The 27,571-nt window shown below is 50.6% G+C and overlaps 1 protein-coding gene across 1 annotated transcript in view; it reads right to left on the reverse strand.

The window, feature by feature from the left end:
- NOTCH1 (notch receptor 1) overlaps positions 1–15,511 on the reverse strand; it is an 86,643-nt gene extending 71,132 nt beyond the window's left edge. Inside the window, exons 1-3 of the mRNA XM_063144998.1 lie at positions 15,212–15,511; positions 14,722–14,965; positions 7,481–7,562 (exon numbers count right to left, since the gene is read on the reverse strand). Of these exons, the coding sequence (XP_063001068.1) occupies positions 7,481–7,562; positions 14,722–14,965; positions 15,212–15,511 (626 nt within the window). The remainder of the gene's footprint in view (positions 1–7,480; positions 7,563–14,721; positions 14,966–15,211) is intronic.
- Positions 15,512–27,571: the final 12,060 nt, after the last annotated feature.

Here is a 27,571-nt window from a genome sequence, read left to right on the forward strand (position 1 = left end):
TAAAAACATTCAAAGTATAAAACAACAGTATAAAACCATAATATAAAATACAATATAAAAGTTCTTCCTTAGTGTGTTGTCTGAACCAGGGCTCTTAGCATTACAAGCCAGGATCGTCAACCAGGGTTTGTTATTGGCTAATGAATCCAGGGATGTTCAGAGGAGGGCAACAGGATGATCAGGGGTCTGGAAACAAAGCCCTATGAAGAGAGACTGAAAGAACTGGGCATGTTTAGCCTGGAGAAGAGAAGATGGAGGGGAGACATGAGAGCACTCTTCAAATACTTAAAAGGTTGTCACACAGAGGAGGGCCAGGATCTCTTCTCCATCCTCCCAGAGTGCAGGACACGGAATAACGGGCTCAAGTTAAAGGAAGCCAGATTCCGGCTGGACATCAGGAAAAACTTCCTGACTGTTAAAGCAGTACGACCATGGAACCAGTTACCTAGGGAGGTTGTGGGCTCTCCCACACTAGAGGCCTTCAAGAGGCAGCTGGACAACCATCTGTCAGGGATGCTTTAGGGTGGATTCCTGCATTGAGCAGGGGGTTGGACTCGATGGCCTTGTAGGCCCCTTCCAACTCTACTATTCTATGATTCTAAGAGAGAAACCAGTCATACCAACTCGACAACAGAATTTAAGAAACGGCAAGGCGATTCCTTCCAACTTGATGACATTACTATATAAAAAAACCCTGCTCTTCGCACTATGATATGAAAAGCTCTTTCGAGTTCCATTTTGGTTTGTTTTGCTGCAGCGGCTGTCGCAGCCGCAGAAGACTTCCTCCCGCTGCAAAACCAGAGGGGCCCGTCGTCGTCGTCGTCGTCTACAGCGCAACAGCTTTAGGGAAGCTGCCCGGGAAACGGCTGCCCAAGCGGTTCAGCGCTGGGTTGCCGTAAAGGTCACTCAGCCCCACGTGACGCCCAAGTGCCCCATCGACAGAGCGGAGTCCAAATGGTGCTTTAGGTTTTGCATGCCAAAAAGGCTGCAGGTTTGGACCCTGGCAGGCCCTTCTCCGCCGGAGGGACCCTGCCAATCAAGAGTATACCTGAAGTCCTGACTACCTGAAGTCAGTCGTGCTGGGAGTACCGCTCCTAGCATCCCACCGCCAGCCTAGGCAGTAACGGTGGGGATGGGCCAATGGACCCACCTGGGATAAGGCCACAAGTTCACAGTATGTCTTGGCTGGTCACCCCAAGGGGCAGGGTCTATTTCTGATACCACAGGGAACCCAGCAGTATCGGGACAGGTGGTGGCAAACGTCAGCTGCAGACGGCCGGGGAACGCAAGAGGTGCCTGGGCAGAGCTTCTTCAGTGGTCTACAGCCTTCCAGGATCCCCCGGGTAGCCCCACTCTCTTCTCCCTAGCCCAGCCCACTTACCCTGGGGGACCAGTTTCCAGGCTTTTGCTGGAGCAAAGCAATCCAAGTAATTTCCTTAGAAGCATCAGGGAGGAGGTTAGGGGGCGTTCACAGGCATATTGTTCCATGAGGTTCCACATCAGGGGGCAGAACCTCAGCCCAGGGGCAAAGCCCGCCCTCCTGAGCTTCACCAGAAGGCCCCTCCCTTCCCCAGGCCATGCCCGCTATCATCAGACGACCAGTCGTTGGGAGGTCTCCCAGCTTCTGTGCAATCTAGAAGGTGGGACTGCCTCACCTCTGCTTTTAGGGAAGGATGGAACAACCTCTGAGAATATGACAGGGCGGTACCTGTCTCTCACCACTGAGCAGCCTGTCCCCAGATGCTGAGTTAATGAGTAGGGCATACTAGGGCCCCAGGACTACTACTTCTGAGTAAAGCAAGGCTGCCTTCATCACCTACGAGACCACCATCCAAAAGTCTTCTTTAAAAAGTTCAAAGCTGATGGCCATACCTCGGGGCCAGGTGTAACCCTTACCTGCATACGCCCCATAACTGCCCACAGCCACTCACTGGCAGGATTTTGCACAGCACCCCGTTCAGTGGACTAGCAATGCTCAAAATAGATCCTGCGCTCCTGAGGTCTGACCACGCCTGCCCTGAAGAACCCTCTGCACGTGGAAAGGAGTCCGCAGAGGCAGGTAGTTCAAAAGCCCACGCAGCGCGCCCCAAACGAGACAGCAAAGGATCTTTGATTTGATTTGTTTATTCCACTGATGTGGCAGAGAATACATGAGAAAATCCAATTCTATTTAGCGGGTTTCCTGCTAGCTGCAAAATACTCGTTTTAGTTTTTAGTTTTCATTTACGGGACTCCCCGGTCGTCACCCTCAAATTGTTCTTTCTTCAAGAATAAGGCTACCAGGAAACCGAAAGAACCCAAGGTGGTGAGATCCCTGCTCCATTATTCCCGTCCCTCAGATTACGGACTTCCTCGGGCAATTTCCACACCACACCCTTTTCCTATCCGGTGCAAGTCTTTCATTCTCCCCCCTCCTTCCTCTACCACCACCACCACCACCACCTCGGTTATTGTCTCATGGAAGTTACAACAGGTTAAAACGCAAGGGGGAGGGGGAATTCAAGCCAAGAACTTCTGTCCCTTTAAGAAGATAACAATGGACTCCGGAGCGGAATCTCCCCAGCGGCTCCAGGAGGCTTGGGAAGCAAATAAACAAACAACACAAAAACTCTCCCACCCACCCACCCAGCGCCTGTGAATGGCCAAGTCTTGCCACCAGAAGCTTTCAGCCTAAAGCCCTTTGCGCTTCTGTACTCTCTTCCTGGATACTTTTCCCAACAAGAGCTATGAACCCAACACTAAGGACGCGAGGAAACCTTTCAAGTCTGGATGGCAACTCTTCTGAATCTCATTAACACCGTACAGAAAGCAAGAGAGGACTTTTAAGGGCGAGTTTCCGGTGTAGTCAAAAATAGCTGTTAAAATGGCATGAAAGGGTTGGCTTCTTAGGGGGGAGGCAGTGGAGAAAACTTCGTCAGCACCCCTTTTTCTCCTGCAAGCCAGGAGCACTGGAATCTCTCGGCCATGCGAGACACGGGCGTCCAGGAAGCGGCTTTCCACTCAATCAGGTCCTTCGTCCATCTAGGTCGTCATTGTCAACACTGACTGGCAGCAATTTCTCTCCACGGTTCCAGGCAGGGTTTTTTCCAACTGCACCCTGTAGGGCTAGGAAAGAATCCTGCCTGAAGCCTTGGAGAGCCGCTGCTGCCAGTCAGTGCCGGTAATTCTGGGCTAGATGGCTTGGGACCGCAATACCTGATGGAGCGCCTCTCCCAACATGAACCTACCTGTACACTGCGCTCAGCACCTAAGGCCCTCCTCCGAGTGCCTACTCCGAGGGAAGCTCAGAGGAGGGCAACAAGGGAGAGGGCCTTTTCAGTGGTGGCCCCCCGACTGTGGAATGATCTCCCCAATGAGGCTCGCCTGGTGTCAACACTTCTCTTTCAGGCACCAGGTCAAGACTTTTCTCTTCTCCCAGGCATTTAACAGCATTTAACAACGCTAAGTTTGTTTTTTAACGGAGCTCAGAACTGTTGTTTTTCAACGGATACTGTTGTTTTTATGTTTTTGATGGTTTTAAATTTTGTATACTTTTTTTTACTGTTTACTGTTTTTAACTTCTGTAAACCGCCCAGAGAGCTTCGGCTATGGGGCGGTATATAAATGTAATAAGTAAAGTAAATAAATAAAACAAGGGCCTGACTCAGTATCAACACCTTCCGGTATTCCTAAAGCCTCCCACTCAAATTCTAACCCAGCCCCCATCTGTACCATCTGCTTTTAACTAAGCTAGCAACTGAGGGTGTTCCTGGGAAAGCACCACTCCAGGTCGCCACAATCTCAAAAATAATAAATAAATCAGCCCCTTTTCTTCTGCGGTGAGGGTGCCAGTCCAAAAACACTGTCATGCCAAGCTTTAATTAGTACCCATCACTGCACAAGCTACACGATCCTTCAGGGAACCTTTTCATGTGATCTGGGAAAAAGTATCCTCCTCTCAAGAGAGGGACCGAATTTTGCAAAGCTGCTGTTAACACTCACGACCACAAAAACCACGTTGGCAGAAAACTGAAGCCACCATCGCGGATGACTGGCGTAAAACCACGGCTGCCAACTCCAAATGTTCGTTTTATTTATATCATATCAAATATAAAATATAGGGTTCTTGCAATCTGGATTCTAAAGCCTGAGAATTTCTGGGGAGATTTGCAAGGTTGACAGAACACAAATCGCCATGCAAGAGGAGACCTTAGCTCAGGGCTTGGATAGTAAATACTCCTGGCACGATCCCCCATGGGGAGCAAGCGTCACCCCAACAAGCAGCTAGACTGGGAGATATTTTCTGAAACAGAAACTGCTTCTTTTCTTCTTTTAGGCCACAAACGATGCACATTAGTGCATCTGGGCAGGTGTGGAGCTAAAAAAATGGGGGGGAAGAACCCAACTGGTGGAATTGCCGCATTGTGAATGAACCTGGCATCTTGTGCTGAAACACTCCACGTTTTAAACTATATTAATACATTTTCCTTTTGTATCAACTGATAAACTGTGTGCACAATTGCTGGACATTTATCTTGGCTTTTGGGGTGATATGTCACGGGGATCGTGACACCTACATATCGGTGCATTTGAACCAACTTTGGTAAATTACCAGTTTCGTAATTGTGTTTTAAACTGTTGGGTGTTTTACTGTGGTTTTAATTTTTGTGAACCGCCCAGAGAGCTTCGGCTATTGGGCGGTATAAAAATGTAATAAATAAATAAATAAATAAGTTTCCCTACCAAGTCGCCTGGATGCAATACCAACTCACCGTAGACGACTAGGAGAATAGCTTATTTTTAAGCCTCTTTTAATTTGTCTTTTGAAGTTGGAAGTCAGATTCTCAATCAAGTTAAGAGGACTCCATACTGTGTCATGCAACCTCTTCTCCATCATCCAAGAGTGAAATAACAAGCTGTTCTTCAGCCAAAATCTGCCATCCTGTAACATCAGAGAAACTTCCTAACAGCCAGAGTAGTCAGACAATGGAACCAATTGCTTAGGGAGGTGGTGGGCTCTCCGCCCCTGGATGTATTCAGGCAGGGACTGGACAGCCATCTGTCAGGGATGCTTGAAGCAGGATTCCTGCACTGAGCAGGGGTGTAGACTCGATGGCCTAAATGGCCCTTTCCAACTCTGGGAGTCCCCAAACTTTCTGGGCTGGTGAGCACGTTTGGAATTTTGAGAGGGTGTTTGTGGCACTCTCACAAAATGGCTACCATTGGGGCAAGCTTGCCCATTCATCGTATGGCTGCCACGGTGGGACAGTCCCAAAACACTCATTTCCCCAGAGGCAAAGTGGTGAGATTGTTTTAAGAAGATCCCGAGATCCCAAGTCCAAGACAGAGGGGTTTCAAAACAGAAAAAAAACTGTACTTTGGAACCCAAATAAAGATGTCCCCAGCCTCTGATGCCTCTTGTGCTGTTGGTTCGGAGGAACTCAATGACCTTGAAGGAGTCCTCTTACCAGCGTTTGCCTCCTCAATGATCACTGGAAGTCATAAACTTTTTTTAAAAAATTGCACAGATGTGGTCCAGACATTTCCAGGGTGACGTATAAAACCAGAAGGAAATTCGTAACTGGAAAAGGCTTCTCTCAGGTACGGAAGCCTTCTCTTCTACCACCTTCACCACCACTGCCCTCCAAGTGGAAGTTCTTTGCAGCCTCATCCCTTGGGAGAGCGCTCACACACACACATACGCACACGAGTCCTAATTAGATTCCACTGCCATCTGTACATCCAATGTAAATCAGAAGGAGACAAGAAGGGCTTTTTAGATGAAGAAAGAGTGAGAGAAAGAATGACCAGAAAGGGGGGGTGGGGGGAGTGGGAGTAGGGGGGAGACCAGAGGTGTGGGGGGGGGAAGAGGAGTGAGTTATGCATTCTGGGAAGCCCTCCACGATTAGTCACATAGCATTAATCTGCCTTCCTCAACAATAGCTGCCGAATTTCGGCCGAATCCCAGCTGTCATTCTTTGAATGAAAGAAAACAAGATTTAGAGCGTCAAGCGTCGGTACGGCTTCTGCGGGCAGAAAAAAATTGTGGCGTGCATTCATTAGCGCCTTACAAAGGAGCCCCTGCCTTTGTCCATTAAATTGCTCATGTGCTCGATTAATTTGCTGAAGGTTTCCCTCTCTCACTCGCTCGCTCTCTCCCCTGGGCAAACAGAAGACGCCAAAAGGGAGCAAAATGAAATAACTGAAGCAGACACACTAGCCCAGTCTTCTGCCTCTCCTCGGCTGCATTATTCCCCAACGGCACAGAGAAAAGTCTGCCATTCAACAGTTGGGATTAGGAATGCCGCTAAGGGAGTGGGATCATGAGGACCCCCTTAAGCCTGGGCTCCGCGCAGTGGCTCCTAACAGGCGAGAAACCTCCGCGTAGTCGCTCTCGGTCAGACGCAGCTGCAAGGCAGTTACAAGTTGCACCAAACACTCCCAAGCAAGACGTGGAAGAGTTGAGAGGCGAGCGGAAGAACTCAAGAAGAGCCCTGATGCTGGATCAGACCAAGGTGCAGATTGTCCCACATTCAGTTCACACAGCCGCCATCCTCAAGCAGGAACAACAACGTCTCCGTCCCAGCCCCATCTTAGAACCGCTTCATGACATACTCTTGAGTACACCTGCGTTTGCGACAGTAAACAGGAGACACACATCCCCAAACCTTCGGGGGAACACGCCCCGGAACCACAAGGTCCCAGTTCCGTGTCCAGCATGTGTCTGGAGACAGAGCCCCCTTTTAATCACAGCAAATGCCAACACTAGTGAATCCACAGCGCCACGCCATTGCTATTGGGCTCTTCCAAACCAGGTTAATGGACCCAAGGGTCAAACCTTCCTCCTCAGAACAAGAGCCTGTTTTGATCTGCCCACAGAACTGGAAAGGGTTGCAAAGGTTCCTTCACCTACTCTGTACCAACACAGAACTCTCCAACCTTAAAGAACGTGCTGGATCAGACCAAGGGTCCGTCTAGTCCAGCTTTCTGTCCACACAGTGGCCGACCAGCTGCCCTTGGGAAACCCCCAAACATGAGCGCAACAGCTCCCTCCCGCCCATGTTCCCCATCAACTGGTGTACCTAGCATACTGCCTCTGATACTGAAGGTAGCACAGAGCTATCAGGACAGGTAGCCGTTGATAGCCTTGTCCTCCAAGAATTTGTCTAACCCCCTTTTTAAGCCGTCCCAGTTGGTAGCCATCACTCCATCTTGTGGAAACAAATACGACAGAGTTTAACTATGCACTGTGTGAAGAAGTGTCCTGCATTGAGCAGGGGGTTGGACTCGATGGCCTTATAGGCCCCTTCCAACTCTACTATTCTAGGATTATATGAAGTTCTTCCTTTTCGCCAACTGGCTCATCGCACAAGAGGCCAAGAGATCAAACCCTGCCCAACCCCCTCATGTTGAAATAAATATTAGAGTTCTCTTCTACCCAACGGAACCAACGCTTAGCTTAGCTCCATCTGTCCATCACCAAGGGCCATTCCATACTCACGAGCACATTTCTGTTCCATTGGGATAGGGTTCACACTTTCCTCCGTTCAAGCAGCATTCGGAAGACTGGCTACATCGAAAACCTGCAATGAGAGGAAAGAGAGTTAACCTCAAGAACTTGAAAACAGAAAGTAGGGGACTGCGACAGAGAGAAAGAGGCACGTAGTTTTTGATCCCCAACTCCATAAATAGACCACTCAGACGTCATGTCACATCGCATTCTAGCTCTATTCATTATGCTTCTTTTTTAAAAAGACAAATACAAACACCCTCAAGTGCACAAGCAAATCCAAACATATTTTAACTCTTTCCTCCTAACAGCAGAACCCCATTTGTACAGGGGACAAGTTTTCCAGATGTTGTTGGACAGCGACTCTCAATGTCCCTCAGCATTGGGCCTGCTGGCAAGGGCTGATGGAAGCTGCAGCCCAGCGATCACTGGAGGGCCGCATGTTGCTCAATCCAGCCACGAGGTTAAAGAGCGTTATCCCCATTTTACAGACGGGGAGCTGAGGCCAAGAGGCCAAGAACGGCCTGAGGCCACCCACTGAGCTCAAGGTTGAACGAAGATCTGGTACTCAAGATAGAAGACCTATAATCTAGCCGCTGGACGGTTTTCAAAGTAAACAACAGAATCTGCAATGCAGAACCGCAGCCTGATATATATCTCAACTGAACTGCTGCTATAAAACCGCCTGATTGTGTAGATCAGCCAATCTGCTGCCCTCCAGATGTGATGGACTACAACTCCCAGCATTCCCCAGCCAACATGCTCAATGTGGAAGGCTAGTTGAGAAAGTTTCCCAATGCATTTCTTTCTACAAGTGAAGAAAAATGTCTCTGCAGCCTTCCAGTTGTGAATCACAGAATCGTAGAATTGGAAGGGGCCTATAAGGCCATCGAGTCCAACCCCCTGCTCAATGCAGGAATCCATCTTAAAGCATACCCATGTTCCCCAGCATTTGGTGCATTTATTTTTTTACTAAAGCATTTGTATCCCACCCTGATACTAGACTGCCTCTGATATTGGACGTAGCCCAGAGCCATCAGGGCTAGTAGCCATGGCTGGCCTTCTCCTCCTCCAGGAATTTATCCAACTCTGTTTTAAAGCCATCCAAATTGGTGGCCATCACCCCATATTGTGGCAGTGAGTTCCATACTTCCAAACCATCTGGAGGGCAACAGGTTCAGGGAAGATGCTATGAAACATCGCAAAACCATGCATATCCATGGATAAACTACAGACACCCACATGACTAACAGCTTCCCGCTGGCATTCAGGAATTCTGTCACTTGAACTTTTGCAGAGTTGGCAGCTAAAATTACGATGCTGGCTCATATAATGCCTCTGCAAAATGGAAAGAGTGCTAAGCTTCCTCAGCAGGCTACTGAGAAGGCAAATAAAACAAGCACGTATTAATTGCTATCCATGTGCAATAAAGGAAGCCAGCTATTGAGTGAATTGGAAGCTTCTTGGAGCAGTGAGCTTTCTTTTTGGATTGTGCTGTAAAGCACCAAGTGTATTGGAGACCCTGAATGGCGGTTAAATATACATTTGTCTGATCACCTGCGGTTAAGAAGGATCACCTCTAGGTGACTAAGCACAGAAGCTTTAGTGAAATCTGGAAAGAGTTGTGGGTCCTTTCTGGATGGGTCACGTGTGAGGAAGGCAAAGGACTCCCATGCCACCTTAAATGGCAATCAAAGCATCCAGGGATTCAAGCCAACTTCATCAGATAATGGAACCACCATAGTTCAGGTATGTGTGTGTACAGACACCCACACACAGGGCTGTAAAGGGAGTGGTGGAAGGTGACCAAAAAGGACATTCTGTGACAACTGAATTAGAGCGTAAATGCATGCAAATTGACCCCTTCACAGCAGGAGTAATTGGCATAATGCAATCGCCACAATCACCTTAGCATTACTAAGTAAATTATCCCCTGTCGTGGGGCAGGGACCCATTGTCACTATTCCCACAAACACAGCTACCCCCATGGAAACTGTTACAGGAGGTGTGTGCGTGGCCCAGTTGCTATTGTGGACTTAGGTGCCAGGCTGGAATCCTGGGTTCAAATCCCCATTTGGCATGAGGATCTCACTGGGGAAATTACTGCCCTCCATCTATGCCTCAGCACTGTCAGGGGGACAGAGAGGAAGTAAGGGCAGATTAAAGACTGCTGCCCGAATACAAATTATTTATGATCTAAATAAAATGCGCCTGATTTCGGCATGGTTCTCACCTCATCCACCGGGCCTCAGTTCCCTCTCCTTAAAATGGGAGCAACAGACAGGTGGTTGCATCCAATCATAGTCCTATCTAGAGCAGACCCAGTGATATGAAAGGGACTTAAGTTAGATAAACATTGGCTACAACCTGACAGCGTAATTGTGAGCAGGGACAAGGTAAGAAAAAATGCTGATTTATTCTCCCCGCCATTCCAAAAGCACCAAAAGTTTGGTGCTGCACTAAGTTTCCAGCTTCTGCTTGCAACATGCAGACAGGAGTTGGATAAGATCTTCCTTTGCATATCAAGTTGGAGATTTTCTAGAAAACCCATTCCTCAGGCGCTCCAATGAAACAAGACCTTGCTTTTATTCACAGCTATCCGGTTTTCAACTCATTTCCCTCCCTCCCTCCCTCCCTCCATCCAACACACAAACACAGCTATTCCTGAATTGTCTGGCTGTTCAGATATTCATGATTCAAAAAGAGAGAGGGGGGGGGAGAGGCTGCAAAAGTAGTCCTACGGAGGGGCAGAAGGGGAGTGTTGTAAAGCAATAACCAAGAACGCCCCCTCCTCGCTCGTGGGAAAAAGCAACAGCTGCAGAACAGAGCTCTCTCTCCCCAGCCAAACAAAAGCGGGGGGGGGGGGTGAATCAGAGTTGCCCATTGTCAAACGCGAAAGATACCTCTTGTATTTACGGCAGGCCTGGTGCATGGAGTTAGAGCTTGGCCCCTTGATATCAATACCTACCTGTTTCGGGTTGAATCAGATCAGAGCGCGCACAGACACACAGACCAGCATGCATAGGGACGCGCACACACACACGCATGCACACTCATCTAGGTTCCCTTGTTAGAAGAGAAAACGAGGAGGGGATTTGATTAAAGCAGCTAGAACTGCCGTTTAGAAAACACACACAAAGTGAAACTAGACATGACCCCTCCCAAAAAGAAGTATGCAAAAAGGGGTTCCTCCCCCCCCCCCCAGTTCCCGGAAGGCAGAGACAAAATGACTCTTTCGCATTATGACTAAAACGCTCCAAACTTCCACTGTGCTCAGTAGCACCAAAAGAAGCCGCCGGGCTTCAGCTGGCAGCCTCTGTGGGTTTTTAAGAGGCCCAGGTTCTTAGAAGGCCCCGGCAAGCCTTTCTACGGGCTGTTTCAGATGCACCCGTGTGCCTTTACCAACTTCCACTGAATCATAGAGTTGGAAGGGGCCTGCAAGGCCATCAAGTCCAGCCCCCTGATCAATGCAGGAATCCCCCTTAAAGCAGGAGCTGTTTCTAGGCGACTAGAGACAGGTGTTTTTTGTATGAATGGGGAAACATGATTTTGGGGCCCAATAAGATTTGGGGACTATTTTCAAGGCATTCCAAAACAGAGGGGGATTGTTTCATTTGACAAGGGTGGCAGAGCTCACGGCTTCTGGAAGTGTAAGAGTGGCCGACCCGTCAATGGAAGTTTATTCCAGAGATCTCTTACTGTATTCTTCCCCCAAAGGCTCCAAGTGGCAATCCTGAAGTAGAGGAACCACAGAGATTCATGTCCTAGTAGCGAGCTGCAAGAGGTAGGCCTGGATTCATTAGGCCAGACTTTCCCAACTTGATGTGTTAGATCACAACTCCCATCATTCCCAGCAAGGATTGGGAGATAAGAGCCTGCCTTCTACTGGGTCAGAACTCGGTCCAGCTGGATTCTTTCCTGAATTGTACCTGGGAATTCTGGCCTGCAAAGCAGGGGCGCTATCACTGAACTATGGGCCTTCTGCTAAAAATCAAGCAGGATTCTAGTCCTCATAGTTCTGGATAAAGGGGCGATTTAAATGGGAACATAGGAAGCTGCCTTATATGACATAAGACCCTTTGTCCACCTGGCCCAGTATTGTCAACACTGACTGGCAGCAATACGTCTCCGGGGTTTCAGGCAGGAGTTTTTCAATGGCCTTCCGGTGGGTTGAACCTGGTACTTTCTGCCTGCAAAGAAGGTGCTCAACCAGAGCTCCAGCCAACTCTACACTCTGCAGTGCAACACACCGGGGGTGGGGTGGGGGGACAGGTTGGAGAAGTTGGGCCATGGATTCAAATCCTGCCTTGGATCGCCTAGATCTCCAAGTCCAGTGAGCCGCCCTAGTTCAAAATATCCATGCACCATGAACGTCAGAGGAGCCCTGAGGCTGGATCAGGCCAAGGGACCACCCAGTCCAGCGTTCTGTTTACACAGCGGCCAGCCAGCTGTTGACCAGGAACCCACAAGCAGGACATGAGTGAAATAGGGGCGGTCCAGAAACGCTCCCAGTAGCCTCTTAATCCCAGGGCAGAGGCCTCCCTTGGCGGGCGCATGTCAAAAGGAAGCTCACACAGACGCCGTCTGGCCACACTGGCTGGTTGAGTTGTAGTCCAACACATCTGGAGAGCTCCAGGTTGGGGAAAACTAAACTAAGAAGCAGCCGGACACTTTCTCCGCAAGCCGGGCACGTGCCGTACGGAAACCTGAAACTGGCTTCTTCTTTTTTGGCCGCAGGCTGTGTGAGTGGAAGTCAACTTGTATACCCAGAGGATTATATGGCTCACCTCAGTGTGTACACACACACACACACACCACACTGTCCAAGGACCAGAGCTCAGTAGAAGAGTCCCTGTTTTGCATGCAGAAGGTCTCCGGGTTCAATCCCCGGCACGTCTAGGCAGGGCAGGCAAAAACCCTGCCTGAAACCGTTGCTGCCGGTCAGTGTCAACAAAACTGGGCTAGATGGACCGAGAGCCTAAGGCAACTTCCTGACCCAACACCTGCCTGGCATCACAATGCAAGAAGGAGTGAATGAAGGTGAGGGAAACCGTTGAGCGCACAGCTCAACTTACAAGCCAATTTGCGCCGTGCACTTTGATTTGAAACCGACCTATCCACTGAGCCAGGCAATTTGTGGGAAGTTCCGTCTGCCTTACACACACCCCAAACTCCCCCCCCCCCCAGTAACTAGAGAAAAACTTTGCAAACTCCAAAGTGGGCGAAATTGCACCCAGGGACTTTTGGAGGGGGGGGGAAGGAAGAATGTGAAGCCCTCTGTACTGTTCTCTCCGTTCTCAATGAAACTTGCAAACCCTGATGGATCAGATTTTACTTTTAGTGCAGTTTCCATTCAATTGTTTCTCCCAAATACTCTATAGAACAAGCAAGTGGGTGTGCGCGCACACACACACAGAGTGTGTGACATTTGACATCCGCCCCCAGAAAGTAATGAGTAAAAAGAAAAAGAAAAAAGGAAGAGGAGGTGCAAGAGAAAAGGTTGTGAATACAGGAAACCTGACGCATGTTCGCAAAACAGAAATTTCAAAAAAAGCTGTGACTGAGGACAGGCAGCCTTTAACAATTCAATTTCCCTATGAAATTCGAACAGACGAAAAAGTTTGCCCTTTCCTGCCAGACAGGGGTGGTCATGTCACACATGCCAAAAGGAGCCAGCCCAAGTTTATGTGCAGACGCGAAAGTACGATGGGCTGCCAAGTGGCCAGTTGGGAGTGATGGAAGCTGTAGTCCAAGACACAGGGAGGGCACAAGGTTGGGATACTGTTTTGGTTAAGTTTCCGGCAAACCCTCCTGTGTTCCAAGGCTTCCCTTGGCCTGTTTATTCGGAGATTTGCCGTCCTGCGCTCTCTACCTCTTGCTAGATTCACGCCTTCTGCTCTGTGAGGTCGGGAGATGTTCCCTCAGACCCATCTGCCCTGCAATGGACCCGTGTGGAGTCTCCCGCGTCTCCCCTTCCCACTGGGGTTTTTTGTGAAATTTAAAAAACACGCAAGATGGCCGAAGGAGAAGCTTTGCACATGCACACGCACCCCACCATCACCACCTCCTCTTCCTCAAGTGTCAGCAGCAACAAATGCCCAGGACCACACAGGAGTCTAACAGTGAGCCAACATGTTGCAAACTATGTTCCAAGAGACTCTCCACGTCTCTAAAACGAAAAGCCAAGCGTGAATGCCTCCTCCTCCTCCTCCTGCCTGCTGATCCGGTCTGTTTGGTTTCACTTTGCAAACTAAAGCGCCTTTTCAAAACAAAACCGCACACACTCTTCAGCCTTTCTTCCTTCAGGTGAGGGGCAGGTCAGGAGAGCCCTTGCTGCATCTCAGGCCAGGATCAGGCCAGCCTGGGGAGTCGAAGTACGGGGCCAGTGGATGGAGACAGTGGCTTCCCCAGCCTGGTGTCTGAGACTCCAAAGCCCATCAGCCCCAGCCAATGGTCAGGCATGCTGGGAATTGCAGTCCAAACCCAGCTGGAGGGCACTAGATTGGGGAAAGGTGCCCTTGGGTTTGCCTACAGCACCAAGAGATAGACCATTCCTGTCCATGGAGGTTTCACTTACAGTTGCAACACTTGCCAACAGAGCAGCCCACAGGGAGGGGGTGGGGGTATCCCAGGCTCTGTAAAAGGGTGAGAATCTCCCGCGTGGGGTCAGACCCGGGTACTTTCCCCGTCCCGTCCCCAGCAGGGGTCAGGCAGAGGTTGCCCAAAGGTATACATAAGTCCGTCTAACTGGAATCCCATTCCTTTCAATGGGTCTACTTCAACCCCCTGCACCCGCCAGATGAGTTGCACTACAACTCCCATCAGCCGCAGCCAGGAGGGCCATGGGCTGCACTGGCTGGGGATGATGGAAGTTGCAACGCAGCCCGTCCCTCAGGGGAATGATGGAAGTTCCAATACAGCACCCTATCAGGTGGGGGGATGATGGAACTTGCAATACAAGCCCCCTCGCCCCTCAGAAGAGGATGATGGCACTTACAAATACAGCTGGCCTAGAGAGGGATGATGGCGCTTACACCATCCAGCCCATCTGGGGGTGGGGGTTGAACGGTGGGAGTCGTGTCACAGGACCCGCCCGGAGGACGCCCGCCTTGAAGCCAGCCTCCCCTCGGCCACAGCCCCCTTCCTCAACCGCGGCGACGCAAGCAGGCGGCGAGTTCGAGTCCTGCCCCGGCCCGCGCCCGCGCCCGCGCCCTCCCCGGCGCCCGGCTTACCTCGGCTGAGCTCGGGCAGCAGCGCCAGCAGCAGCGCGAGCAGGAGGCGGTGGCGGAGGTGGAGGCGGAGGCGGTGGCAGCTCCGCGCCCGAAGGGGCCGCATCCCGCCCGCTGGCTCGGCGGCGCTCCAGGAGCCGCCGCCGGGGCCCGCGCGCTTCCCTCCGTCCGGAGCGGGGAGGCCGCCTGCCCGCCGAGGCGTGGGCGCGGGCGCGGGCGCGGGGGTGGCGGCAGCGCTCCGCCGGCCCTTGGTCAGCGCAGCCGTCCGGCGCCCGAGCGAAGAGCAGCTGCCTCGCGCCGCTGCTGCTGCTGCTGCTGCTGCTGCCGCCGCCGCCGCCGCCGCCGGAAAGTTTGGCGAAAGTGAGCGAGGGCGCGGGCGAGCGGGAGGGCGGGCGCGCGCGCGGGGGGCGGGCGGGCAGGCTCGGGGGCGGGGGCAGCCGGCGGGGCGGGGGCGGGCTTTGGGGAGCGGCGGCCCCTCCCCGCGGTGGCCGGCCTCAGTCCCCTCGGGGCCAGGCAGGCAGGCAGGCGGGCGGGCAGGCGGGCGGGCGGCAGCGGGGAGGGGCCCGGGCGGGCTGCGCCGGAGAGGAAGCGAGAGCGGCGGGGCCGCGCGGCCAGGGACCCGAGCTGCCTCCCGGAGGCCGCCTCGGGGCTCTCCCGCGGAACTCCCGGCCACGTCGAGCTGCTTGCGCCCACCACTCCCATCGACCCTGGCCTCTGCCGGCTGGGGCTCAGGGCAGTTGCAGGCGCAAACATCTGGAGCGAGGACATGGGGCAACCGCACCCTCCCGCCCATGTGCCCCAGCAACTGCCTGAGGTAGGCAAACTGCCTGATCCTAGAGAAGGTAGCATAGAGCCACCAGGGCTAGTAGCCATGGAAAGCCTTCCCCCCCCCCGCCTATTAAAGCCGTCCAAGTTGGTGGCCATCATCACCTCTGGTGGTAGCCAATTCCAGGTCTACACTTTGCGCAGTGTGAAGAGGTCCTTCCTTCCATCTTTCCTGAATCTCCCACCATTCGGCATCACGGGATATGACCCCACCAGGTTCTGGTATTTTACGAGAGGGGGGGAAATGTCTCCTTGTCCACTTTCTCCACCCCAGGCATCGTTTTGTACGCCTCGATCCTGCCTCCCTTCACTCGCCTTCCGCAGCCATCAGCCCCTCCAGAGGCGGGACTCGCCCTCAGGATCAATAGTGCCCTGGGCCAGGAGTGCCTTTGGTTCCCCCTCCCGTGCCCAGCTTTGCAGGGCCACCCCGAGGGTTTACGAGGCCTGGTGCAAAGTTGGGCCCCCTGCTGCTGCCACCCCTGCAAGGGCCCGTGCATGTGGGAGGGGGCACACGAGAGAGAACTGCTACATGCACCACGGACTACACCTGGGGGTTCTCACCTGCAGCTCCTCCTTGTCCTGGGATCAAGGAGAATGAAAAGTCGGGCCGGAGGAAACGGCACTTGCGACATTAGATCTGCATAAATACAGACACACACACACACACACACACACCCATCTTGCGGGCACGAGCAGAGACATGCTGGCCGCTTGTGTGGTTCGCTATCATCCTGGATCAGTCCAAAGCAATCCGAAGCGCTTCGGCCCCCATCCAACCCACTTCAGCCCAATTTTGTCCCAATGCAGATTTAGACGGAAGTGGTTCGTATCGACTCCCTTCAGTTGGGGATCCGGAACCAAAGTGGTGCACGGCCCTAACCGCTATCCCTGCCGAGACGTAAGGCAAGATGTTCCTTTACCATGATGGGTTTAGACTCCCTTAGGATAATCAGGCCCAGCCTCCCTTCCAGCCTCCCAAGACTTCATTTCACAGCCAGCTTCAACCTCCAATTAGCATCTATTCTGTTTCATACACAACTATGTAAAATGTTTACTTCATCACGGCTAAGGAGAAGTCCTCTGATGTCACAAGTAGCATGCTGAGATTCAGTGTCATCTTACATTTCCTCTTTTTATGAAAACTTCCAACAAGATACCAAGGATTCTGGTGAGCAATTTTGCATGGCAACAGGTACCCACAGGAACTGGCTTGCTTTTGGGGGATCACACCCACCCACCCACCCCTCTGGGCAGCCCCGCAGCATTACCAAGCTGTTGTGTGGCTTTTGTCTAGCAAACGATACCAAAAGTGGAAACGGAAAAAGAAACATACTTTAAAGCGAACTGAAGGAAGATAATTTTTTGTGGTTGGTTCCCAAACAACCTCTAGAACAGCCTTCCTCAACCTGGGGCGCTCCAGATGTGTTGGACTACAACTCCAGCTGGCTGGGGCATTCTGGGAGATGCAGTCCAACACAACTGGAGTGCCCCAGGTTGAGGAAGCCTGCTCTAGAACCTTGAAAACCTTTGAATCTTTTTAGTAGTTTATCTCTTACGTTTGCCGCTCTGGAATCTGTTTTAGATACAACTGTTGTCAATCAATCAATCACTCAATCAATCAAAAACATGGTTACAGACACGTGCTTTTGGCCACCTCAGCTCACTGCAGACAGTACCTTCAACAAAAACAGACACTGAGCTCAGCTGGGCACCCTGGGTGACTGCCCAGCTGGCCCACCGCTAAGGCTGGCCCTGTCTAGAGCGGTTGGACTACAACTCCCAGCATGCCCTTCTCCAACCAGGGGCCTCTCCGGAGGTGCCGGGCTCCAACTCCCAGCATGCCCCTGCCAGTCTCCTAAAAAGGACACACCCCTTCCCTTGGCCACACCCCTGAGAAGAGATGCATTCCAGTGGTGGAGATGCCCAAAGGCAAAAGGGGAGGAGCCAAGGGGGAGGGGCAAAATACCACCGTGTTTTAGCTTGAAATTCTTCCTTCCAGGAACTTGGCCTTCAGAGTGGCATTTCAACCATTTAGACAGGAGGAAAAGCCGCACAGAAGCCAGGAAATCAGCAAACTATCAGTGGTTGGAGGGAGAGGAGGGAGACCAGGTGAAGTGGCTGTGGGAGGCCACGGACAGCGGTTTTGGGATGCCAGATGGGCCAGATTCGAGGGAGAACCGTGTTGCCATGTCGGCTGGAGGATCGCAACCCCTGCCTGGCCAACACCCTTGAGTGGCTCAGCCACCGCTTGCAGCATGAACTCCAGATCGCACAGGCACACACACCAATGCACAGGGTCATTTCATTGTTTCAGCGAGAGCTGCTCAGAACCGGCCATAGAGGAATGGTCACAGGCGGTCTTAGAGAAGTGGCAGGCCAGATGTGGCACCTGAGTGCAGGGACGTTGCTGCTCACCTGCGCTGGTCTGGAGTCACTGCGATTTGTAGACGAAAACTGCCGTAAAGGGGATGCTCCAGGTTTCAAAGGGGCGCGAGTCTGCCTTCCCACTGCCATGGTCCCCAGCTGCTCTTCCTCCTCCTCCTCCTCTTCCTCATCATGGCTCCCACTTGCTTGCTTGGCAAGCAGAGAGCCAGGAAGCCAGGAGGCTGCGGCAACTCCTGCTCCTCCTTCTCACCACCTCTGTTGTCTCAGCGAGCGGGAGAGGCCGGTGGACAAGCAAGTTGCAGTGGGGAAGGAGAGGGCCCTTGCTGGGATGTGGGCCCTCGGCTGTCGCCCCAGCATGCCTACCCTCGACGCCGGTCCCAGAGACACCAAAGACATTATCACAGAAACACGTTCAATGCCATAGGTTATTGGGGTGGGCGGTATGAGCCCTACACCTTCTCCGTTGTTTCTTATGGGTTACAGGTTGTGTGTGTGTGTGTTTGTATATTGTAACTGTTCACTACCATCAGCATAACTGATTTCCCTATTTTAAAACACTTTCTCCGTTCTTTGCCCGGACTTGTTCTTTCCAACCGGGAGAGTATTGAGGGTTTTTTTAAAATAATAATAATAATAAACCCAGCCCTACAGAGCTTAAATTGTAGTGAGAAGATAGCCAAAAATAACCTCATGGAAGGTCTTGCACGGAAGATGGTGTTTTGGGGGGACTTGCTGATAGGTGAGAAACGTCTTGGAAATTATTTGAAAAAATATCAGGAAAATCTCCCCTTTTCCTCTCCAAAATATAAGCAGCGATCTCTGGAAAAGCCTGTTTCCAGCGATCCCATGAATGCAGCAAAAGACATATTTTTAAAAATCATGAGACTTGGGACATAGAGGCTCTTTTCTTCTTTGGTAATAAATGCTTAGGTTTATTTTATTTTTTAAAAGAAAAAAGAAAAGATGCCATGGAGAGGAATATTTCCACAAAACAAAACGTCTTAAGTGATACTGGGTGCTGTAACAAAGAAGTCCAGTTTGAGTAGACCTTTTGGGTTAAAATAGTAGGACTTTAGGCATTTAAAAATAAATGACGGTTAAGTCTGTCTTAATGGGAACCTTGGCCGTTCTCCATAGGATTAGCAGCTCTTTCCTTGCCTGGACATATTTAAACATGTCTTTACGTCTGGGGGTTGGAGGGGGTTTTTGCTGGCTTTTTTCCCTTCTTTTTGCAAGTTAAAATAAAATGGATGAGGAAAAGCTCCATGGGATTTTTTCGTTTTTATTTTATTTTATTTTTGTTCCTGCAAGCTAGGAAGTATTATGTTCGCTAAGGAAAACCTAATGCAAATATAAACAGGTAACACACATCTGTAAATTATTTTCATGTCCCCAGGGCCTGAAAAAAAAAGTCTTCTAAGTGAAACCAGCATGCTTATATATTTTGCCCTGACAGCTCGGGGAACAAAAAATTGCCAAAATCTGCAAGCTGAGGAGAGTCCCAGCGTGGGAAAGTTGGTTTAGTGAGAAATTTGCCCTAGGCTATTTAAATAAAACCAGCCACTTTTTTCTTTTTTAAAAGCAACAACTGGCGTTCAGCAACAGCGATTCGGTTGCCCGTGCAGGCCACTTTTATCTCTTTTACCATCATCATAATCAAATATTATTATACATATTTGCTTCAACGCGTCGAAAAATGGGACCCCTTGAAAAAGGCAGCCGTCAAACTTGATTTTTCTTGATTTTCTTTGCTGGGTTTATGTTTTGCATTCTTTTGCCTGCTGACTGCAGTCCTCCAAGTTCAGAGAGGGGTTTTCAATGACCCACCTCCCCCAGACGCGTTGTCTCATACAAGCAGCCGTGGAGAAAGAAACCCTCAAATTCTGATAGCCTCAGAAAGACAACCTCAGAAAGAGTTCAGTGGACCAGTTTTTTAAAATAAACATCTGGGGCTGGCCATAGCCGTACGGCAGAGCATCGGTTGCGGGGATTTCAAATGCCAGGGCCAGGAAAGTCCTCTCGGAGAGCTGCCGCCAGCCATGATCCTGGGGTCCCGAATGTGGGCCCAAGGCACCAATGTGTCCTCAGACACCTGGCTCTCCTGGTTTTTACTTTATTTCTTAGGATTTTTTGCTTTCGGGGAAGGTGGTGTTTTGTGACTGGCTATGGCCACCACGGCAGCCATTTTATGAATAGGTAAGGCCTCCCCCATGACAGCCATGTTGTGAGAGCACCCACAACACTCTCTTAAAATTCTCATTGTGCCCATGAATCGGGCATTACTGGAGTTCTGCCCTTTCAACACAGTTCCACACGACTGCTTTATAACGGTTTATAACGGTATTGACAACCGTTGGGTCCCAGGACACACGCCATGTGCCGTTTTCCAGCGGCTTTCAAAGCGTCCTATCCTGCTTGGTGTAGAATGTGGAGCCAGCCTGTGGCACAGTGGAACCAGGGCTCAGAGGGTCAAAGCCCCGGGACTTTGACATTAGCAGGGATGCTGGCTCACCTGCCACTCTCCTTCCCTGTCCCCCCTGAGCTGAGCTCCAACCCCCACCCTAGCTGGGGAGAAACTGACTTTCCCCAAAACAGCAACAGATTGTTCCGTGTTGTAATGCAAAGTATTTTCAGGCAGCTTCGTCTTGAAGAGACAATTAAGAACCGTACAAAAGACCTTACAAAAGACCTGATCCTGATGGAGATGAAAATGGCTGATATGGACTGGAGAACCTAGGCAGCTACAGTATCTGAGGAGGTAAATTGATATACACCAGTTGCTGGGGAACATGGGTGGGAGGGTGCTGTTGCACCTGCGTCCTGCTTGACAGCTGGATGTGTGAACAGAGTGCTGGACTAGGTGGGCCCTTGGTCTGAGCCAGCTTTCTCCATAGAAAGTCAAGCTCCGTATCAGCCCAGTGTTGTTGACACATTGGCCCCGTTCAGAAGACACCTTAAACCACGGCTTTAACCACGGTGGTTACGCCAGAAAGCGGGGCTGTGTTCAGAAGACACCTTAAACCACGGCTTTAACCGTAGTGAATAAAGCAAAAAGCCTTATTCTCAGTGGCTAAAGCCGTGGTTTAAGGTGTCTTCTGAACGGGCCCATTGACTGCCAGCAGCTTTCCAGCCAGGATTCCCTCCCAACCCTACTATAGACGTTGCCAGGGCTCGAACCTGGGAGCTTCTGCCTGCAACGCAAGGTCTCCACCACTGAGCGATGGCCCTTTCCCTAAAACAAATAGAGCAATACTCTAGTCCTCATGAGGCTGCTTTAAAGTGGTTCATAGGAAGCTGCCTTCTACTGAGTCAGGCCCGTGGTCCAGCTAGCCCAGTGCTGTCAACAAAAGAGCTCTCTCTTTTTTCCCCAGCCCTACCAGGAGGTGCTGACGGGCATCGAACCGGGGGCCTTGTGTTTGCCACGCGAGGGCTCTACCACAGAGCTACGGCCCCTCCTAACGTCACCACGAGCGCTTGCACATCAGAATGTACCAGCACACCGCAGGACCAGCAGCACAGCTTTCCAACCCCGGATGCGCCTGTATTTAAAGGAGGAGGCGGAGGCCGAGAAGGACGTGATTAAGAAGGAGTTTTCATTTAAAAGCCGACTTGTTGATTTTGAACGGAGAGTCATATGACAGGCTGGAGGGTCATTTGCTTTCTCCCTCTGTGGCTGCCGCTCATTAAAAACAGCATTGAAAACACGCGTCGACCCTCAATAATGCTCGCCTTATTCCAGCAGCCGCCCCTGACTCTGAAAAAGGGGGACATTGACGGAAGGATGAGCATCTGACCAAACTCCGAGACGGATTTCACCGAGAGCCTGAGGGAGCCACGCCTGGATTAAATCCTGAACCAGCGCCATGCGCAGAACCGAAGGTTATGGGCAGCCCCGGCTCCCAAGAGCCCTGGCACGGCACCTGGGCTCTTTCCTGGTCCAGCAGAGAGCATGTGCAGAGTGCTTTGGCTCCACTGGTTCCCAAACACCTGGGATTATGGGAAAGACCTTTCCCATCCAAAATGCCCGTGTGGGCTGTACCAACCAACCTGAGCAATAAAACATGCACCAAATGTGTTTTCGCAGTGAAGATTCAGGTGTTACTCTTTCCCTGTGGCTGGCTATCCCATTTTGTTTGTGACTCCCCAGTTCATAGAATCATAGAATAGCAGAGTTGGAAGGGGCCTACAAGGCCATGGAGTCCAACCCCCTGCTCAATGCAGGAATCCACCCTAAAGCATCCCTGACAGATGCTTGTCCAGCTGCCTCTTGAAGGCCTCTAGGGTGGGAGAGCCCACCACCTCCCTAGGTCACTGGTTCCATTCCTGTACTGCTCTAACAGTCAGGAAGTTTTTCCTGATGTCCAGCTGGAATCTGGCTTCCTTTAACTTGAGCCCGTTATTCTGTGTCCTGCACTCTGGGAGGATCGAGAAGAGATCCTGGCCCTCCTCTGTGTGACAACCTTTGAAGTATTTGAAGAGTGCAGCGGTGGGGAACCCAATGGCCACATTCCATTTCAGAGAAGCTTCCAGGGGCCACATTCCAGTGGCGAGTGGGTCCAAAGGCGAAGCGCAAAAGGCTACGGCCAAAATACCAGCTTCCTGCAGCTTAAACTTTTTTTTTTACTGCTAGTAAAAAACTGTTGGGGAGGCATTTCCTCTTGACTTTATAAGACTTGGGCTATCTGCACTACAAATTTTACATCAGTTTAACTGTCTCAGCTCCCCGGCTCCCTCCTCCAAAAAAAAGCATCCTAAAACTAGTGCCACATTATTGGCACTTGCTAGGCAAAGGGGGGTGGGGAATTGGCCACAAATCCCCCTTTTCCTAACAAGTGCGAATGGCATCACGCTATTCACTATCCTTGATTTAAACGAGTGCCGTGACAACACCGGATTCTGCTCTAGACGTTTTATTTTTTATTTGTGACGTTTTGCATATTTGTACGTTCATCATAATTTCAAAACGAAAACCAAACGCAGTAAAGTCTACAACAGGAAGGCACAGTGCACACTCCACAGCGGCTTCTAACGACACGGGCATCCACAGAGAGAATCACTCCGTTGTGTTCACATCCTCCAAGCGATGAGTTCATCCCCCTTTATTCTTAAGGCGACGTTGGGAGCTCAGAAAGAGGCCGTTGAACGTTCGTGCCCGAACACGTAGGACCAGGAACCAGGCTTAAGAACTACCACCACCCTTTATTTTTGGCTTGTTTTGCTCGCTGCGGCCGCTGCCATCCATGGATCTGGGATGATGCTGTTGGCTTCTTTTCAAAGAGCCTAATCCCACAGTTGTCTTGCGTCTCGCGCTCCGGCCTTCACCAATGAGAGCATCTAGGCGGTTCAGGTGGAAACACAGACGTCATCCAGGCATCTCTGGCTCCCACCGCAACATTCCCTGAACTTGGCTTTTCATCCCATCCAGGAGCAGGCAAAGCCGGCATTTTCTCAACATTCCGATAGCTGAACCACTCCTTTTTCCTGAGTTAAAACTGGAGTCACATTTCAAACTTATGCTTGGAAAAGTGGTTTACTTTTTAGAATAAAGAACTGAAGCAGGATCGACACCAAAGATCTCACCCTCTGAAACCTGGAGCTGTAACCCATCCTCCTCCTCTTGACAGCAGAGGCTGCCCATGAGACCGCAATCAGAGAAATCAGAGCTAAACTGTCCCTGGATGGGGAGGTTCCATTGATCTGCCATTGCCCATCACTGTTACCAGACCTATCCTCCTAAGAACGGTTCTTGTTTATTTCTTGAACGAAGGATTTCCCCAGGAACTCAGGCACACAATAGATTACACCCAGTACCGTAGGACGCCAGGAATCCAGCAGCTCCTGTCGATCTCTCTCTCTCGGTGTGTGTGTGTGTTGTGTGTGTGTAGCTCTTTCCTTGGACTCTTCCGTGAGAAGAAGGGGGAAGGGAGGTCTCCACTGGGAACACCAGTGGCATGCAGACTGCTCCGTGGAGACAGCCGGCTTTGAGCAAGACGCTTGGGATAAGGAGGCACGCACGGCTGTGATGGAGTTGAAGACCAGAGTGGACTGAGGCAGGATTCGGTGAGGTTGTAGGGTAACCAGGAGGCTCACTTTGTGGAGGGTCAGCCTTTATTTGAAGCTGTCCTCTCTTTGAAGGGCTGCCTCTAAGCAACTCCGAGCTTGTAACGATGAATCCAGTGCCCGGATGTGTTTGTTAGTTTTGCTCCTCCCTCCTCCTCGCTTTTCCTTTTGTGCCATGCCTTTTAGCTTGCAAGCCTGAGGGCTTTGGGGGCTGAAGAGAGGGGTTAAAATGCCTTTGATTCATAAAATAAAGATGTTTGTGAACTTCAGAGGAACAAGAGACATCTGGAGTGATTGGAAAATGAGATTCCAACGTTCTTAAAATTAGTAAATTAAAGAAAAATCAATTAGTAAAATAAGACAAAAACAAAGGAAAACACACGGCAAAATATGCATCTTCATATATATATATATATATATATATATATATATATATGAGAATGATGTTGACCCACTTTCAGCCTATGGGCAAAATTCCATTTTGGGGAAACTCTTGGGACTACATTCTGGTGGTGGGCGGAGCCAACGGCGAAAGCATTGAGTCCAGAATACCAAAAATACCAGCATATTTTAGTTTAATGCTTCTACTGCCAGTAACTAAACCTCAGGAGAGGCGTTCCAGCCTTTTGGGGGAAGCACGGTGCAATTGCAGGAAAGCAATGCATGATTGGCAGTCTGGAGAAAGGGGTGGGGCCAAGGGAAAGAGGCGTGGCCAAGTGGTGGGCCAGATCTAATGGGCCAGATTCAGACCACACTGAGGTTTTTGCACTCCAGAGAGAGAGAGAGAGAGAGAGAGATTTCACACCAATTTCAGGTTTCATCGTCTGGTTTTGTGAGCTAAACACACGAGTTGAGTTTGGAAAGCCAGGATTTGCACGCCGCATCCACATTTTCCAGTTCGTCTGGACTGCAGGGGGTGGGGTGTTGTCTGGCACTCCGAGGGCGGCTGGACCCTCAGGTTCAGGGGAGTCTTTCCCACCCGGCTACAGCAGTGAAGTCCTGGCTAGCAGTCGCTTCTTTGACTGGCTTCCCACCAAAGGAGGAGGAGGAAGAGGAGGAGGAGGGGGAGACGACGCTCCATGATGGCTGAGCCTGCTGTCCCGTCCCCCGCGCGCTCCTTGTGTGAAAGGCCTAGCTGGAGGAGAGAGTTTCCCACCCCTTCCTGAACCGGGTGTCTCCAAGCGAAAAGGCTGGCTGGACAATAGCCAAAAATAATAGCCAAGTCCTCCTCCTCCCTTCCTTCCCAGGCAGGCCACATTATCAAATTAGCTAAATGGCGGAGTCAGAGTCAAACCTGCGCAGCTGAGGGCCATGAGAAAACGAAGGAGGAGAGGGCGGGAAGAAGGTGTCAGCCCCCGAAATGTTTGTCCCCACTGGGTTAAATCGAGCTGCACTCGGCAGGGCGTAGAGCCCAGAATTTCCTTTCTGTACCAGGGCTGAGGCAGCCTGGCCATAAAGATGAATGTTACTGCTGTTCCTGGACTGCTGTGGTCCATTGCATTGGTAACCCCAATGCTGGACTGCTGCAATGAACTTTACATGGGGCTGCCCTTGAAGTCGCTCCAGTTGATGCAGAGCGCTCCAGCCGGGTGGATAACAGGAACAGCTTAGCACGATTATTTATTACATTTCTATATCACCCCATAGCTGAGGCTCTCCAGGCAGTTTAAGATTAAAACGTTAAATACAGTATACAAAGTTTAAAAACCACTTACATAAAACATACAGACAATATACATGAAGACAACATGTATCTAAAAACAACTTTGAACAGTCAGCCATAGAACAGATCCAGGACTGTTTCAAAACCCATCATACACTGCCAAATGCCTGAGGAAAGAGACCAGTCTTCATCTGGCGCCGAAAAGATGACCATGTTGGCACCAGGCAGGCCTTGTCAGGTAGATCATTCCACAGATGGGGGGCCACCACTGAGGAACACCCGCTGCCTCAAACTTCCGGCTACTACAAATCAGGCAGACTCTACTGAGAACATACCTTTTCCGCCAAGCATTTCCAGGAAGGTAATCTTGTCCTTTGTCCTCTGTATAGTGTTTGTTTTTGGTACGTTGCTCAGAAATTTTTTGAATGTAAGTGGTTCATAAATAAGGGCACAGTCCTATGCATGCTGGCTGAGGAATTCTGGGAGTTGTAGGACTTTTTTGTCTGTCTAAACATGCATAGGACTTGGGCACTAAGTATTTTATTTTCATTTATTCATTGACTTTACTTTGAAACCAGCTGATAGCTGAAGTTCTCTGGGCTGGTGAGCAATACGTTAAAAACGTATAGTACAAACAAGAAAACAATACAAACTGCACAGAACAAAACTAGCAGCAAAGAATAAAAGAAAACCATTTCAACCTCACAATCAATCAATAAAACGTGTGTGTTTCTTTCCCTACGCACTGACTCGGATGGCAGTGCGAAGAGCTTCTCTGCATTCGAATGTCAGCCGTTAGGCGGAGACAGTTTTGTCACACCTGGTTTAGGTGTTCCCCTGTAAAACTTGACCCGTGGTTTGGAAAAACCAAACCTGCCTTCGCTGTCTCTCTGCATATAGCCCCAGCTGGGCACATGTGGATTTATGAGGTATTCCCCCCCCCTGCTCTTTGCTGGAGGAAAGGTGGGGTGAAGTTGGGGAGACTCCCTTCCCGCCCAAGCAGCTCCAAGATGTTCGCTTCAGTGCTTCCATGACTGCCGGAATCCAGACGCTCTCCCACAGGGCGAGACGCAGAGAGAAACGTTGCCCAATTGCCTTCCTGCCCAATGGACACTGATTCCCTTGAGAATCTGTTATATTGTTGGCTGATGCACGTCAAGGTGCACATCTTGTAAATGTGAATTAAGATGGGTGGGGAGAAAAGTGCCCTGTTCTTTGTCAACGTGGGAGAAACGTGACACATCCTCAGGACAAATGTCCCAATGGTGAAACCAACAGGGCTTGAGATCATGAATGAACTCATAGAGGGAAGATGTCGTGTTGTGGATGTCAACCCAGGCTGCCTTTCATCACACGCAGGAGTCCAAGTCGCAGACGTACAACACACAGAGAGATCTGATTGGGCCTGTAGGAATATGCTCATTTAGAGTGCTGGACTAGATGGTCCCTTATGTCACCACACTGAAAAAAAGTAGAGTTGGAAAAAGTGTAGAAAGTGATCGAGGGGATGGAGCAATTCCCCTGCAAAGGAAGGTTACAACATCTGGGACTAGTAGCTTAGAAGCAAGGCAAGTGAGGTGAGACAGGATAAAGGTGTGGAGAAAGTGGAGAGGGAGGCATTTTTCTCCCTCTCTCATCATACTAGAACCCAAAGGGGTCACGTCCCGTGAAGCTGATTAGAGGGAGTTTCAGGACAGATCAAAGATTAGACGGCTTCACACAGTGCAGAGTTAAGTGGTAGAATTCACTTCAACAAGATGCAGTGATGGCCACCAATTTGGATGGCTTCAAAGGGGGGTGAGAGAATTTCATGGAGGAGAAGGCTAGTAGTCCTAAGGGTTATGCACCACTTCTAGGATCAGAGGAGCGATGCCTACGTACACCAGTTGCTGGGGAACATGGGTGGGAGGGTCCTGCTTG

This window comes from Elgaria multicarinata, chromosome 19 (genome assembly GCF_023053635.1).
Source record: "Elgaria multicarinata webbii isolate HBS135686 ecotype San Diego chromosome 19, rElgMul1.1.pri, whole genome shotgun sequence".
Classification (NCBI taxonomy): Eukaryota; Metazoa; Chordata; class Lepidosauria; order Squamata; family Anguidae; genus Elgaria; species Elgaria multicarinata.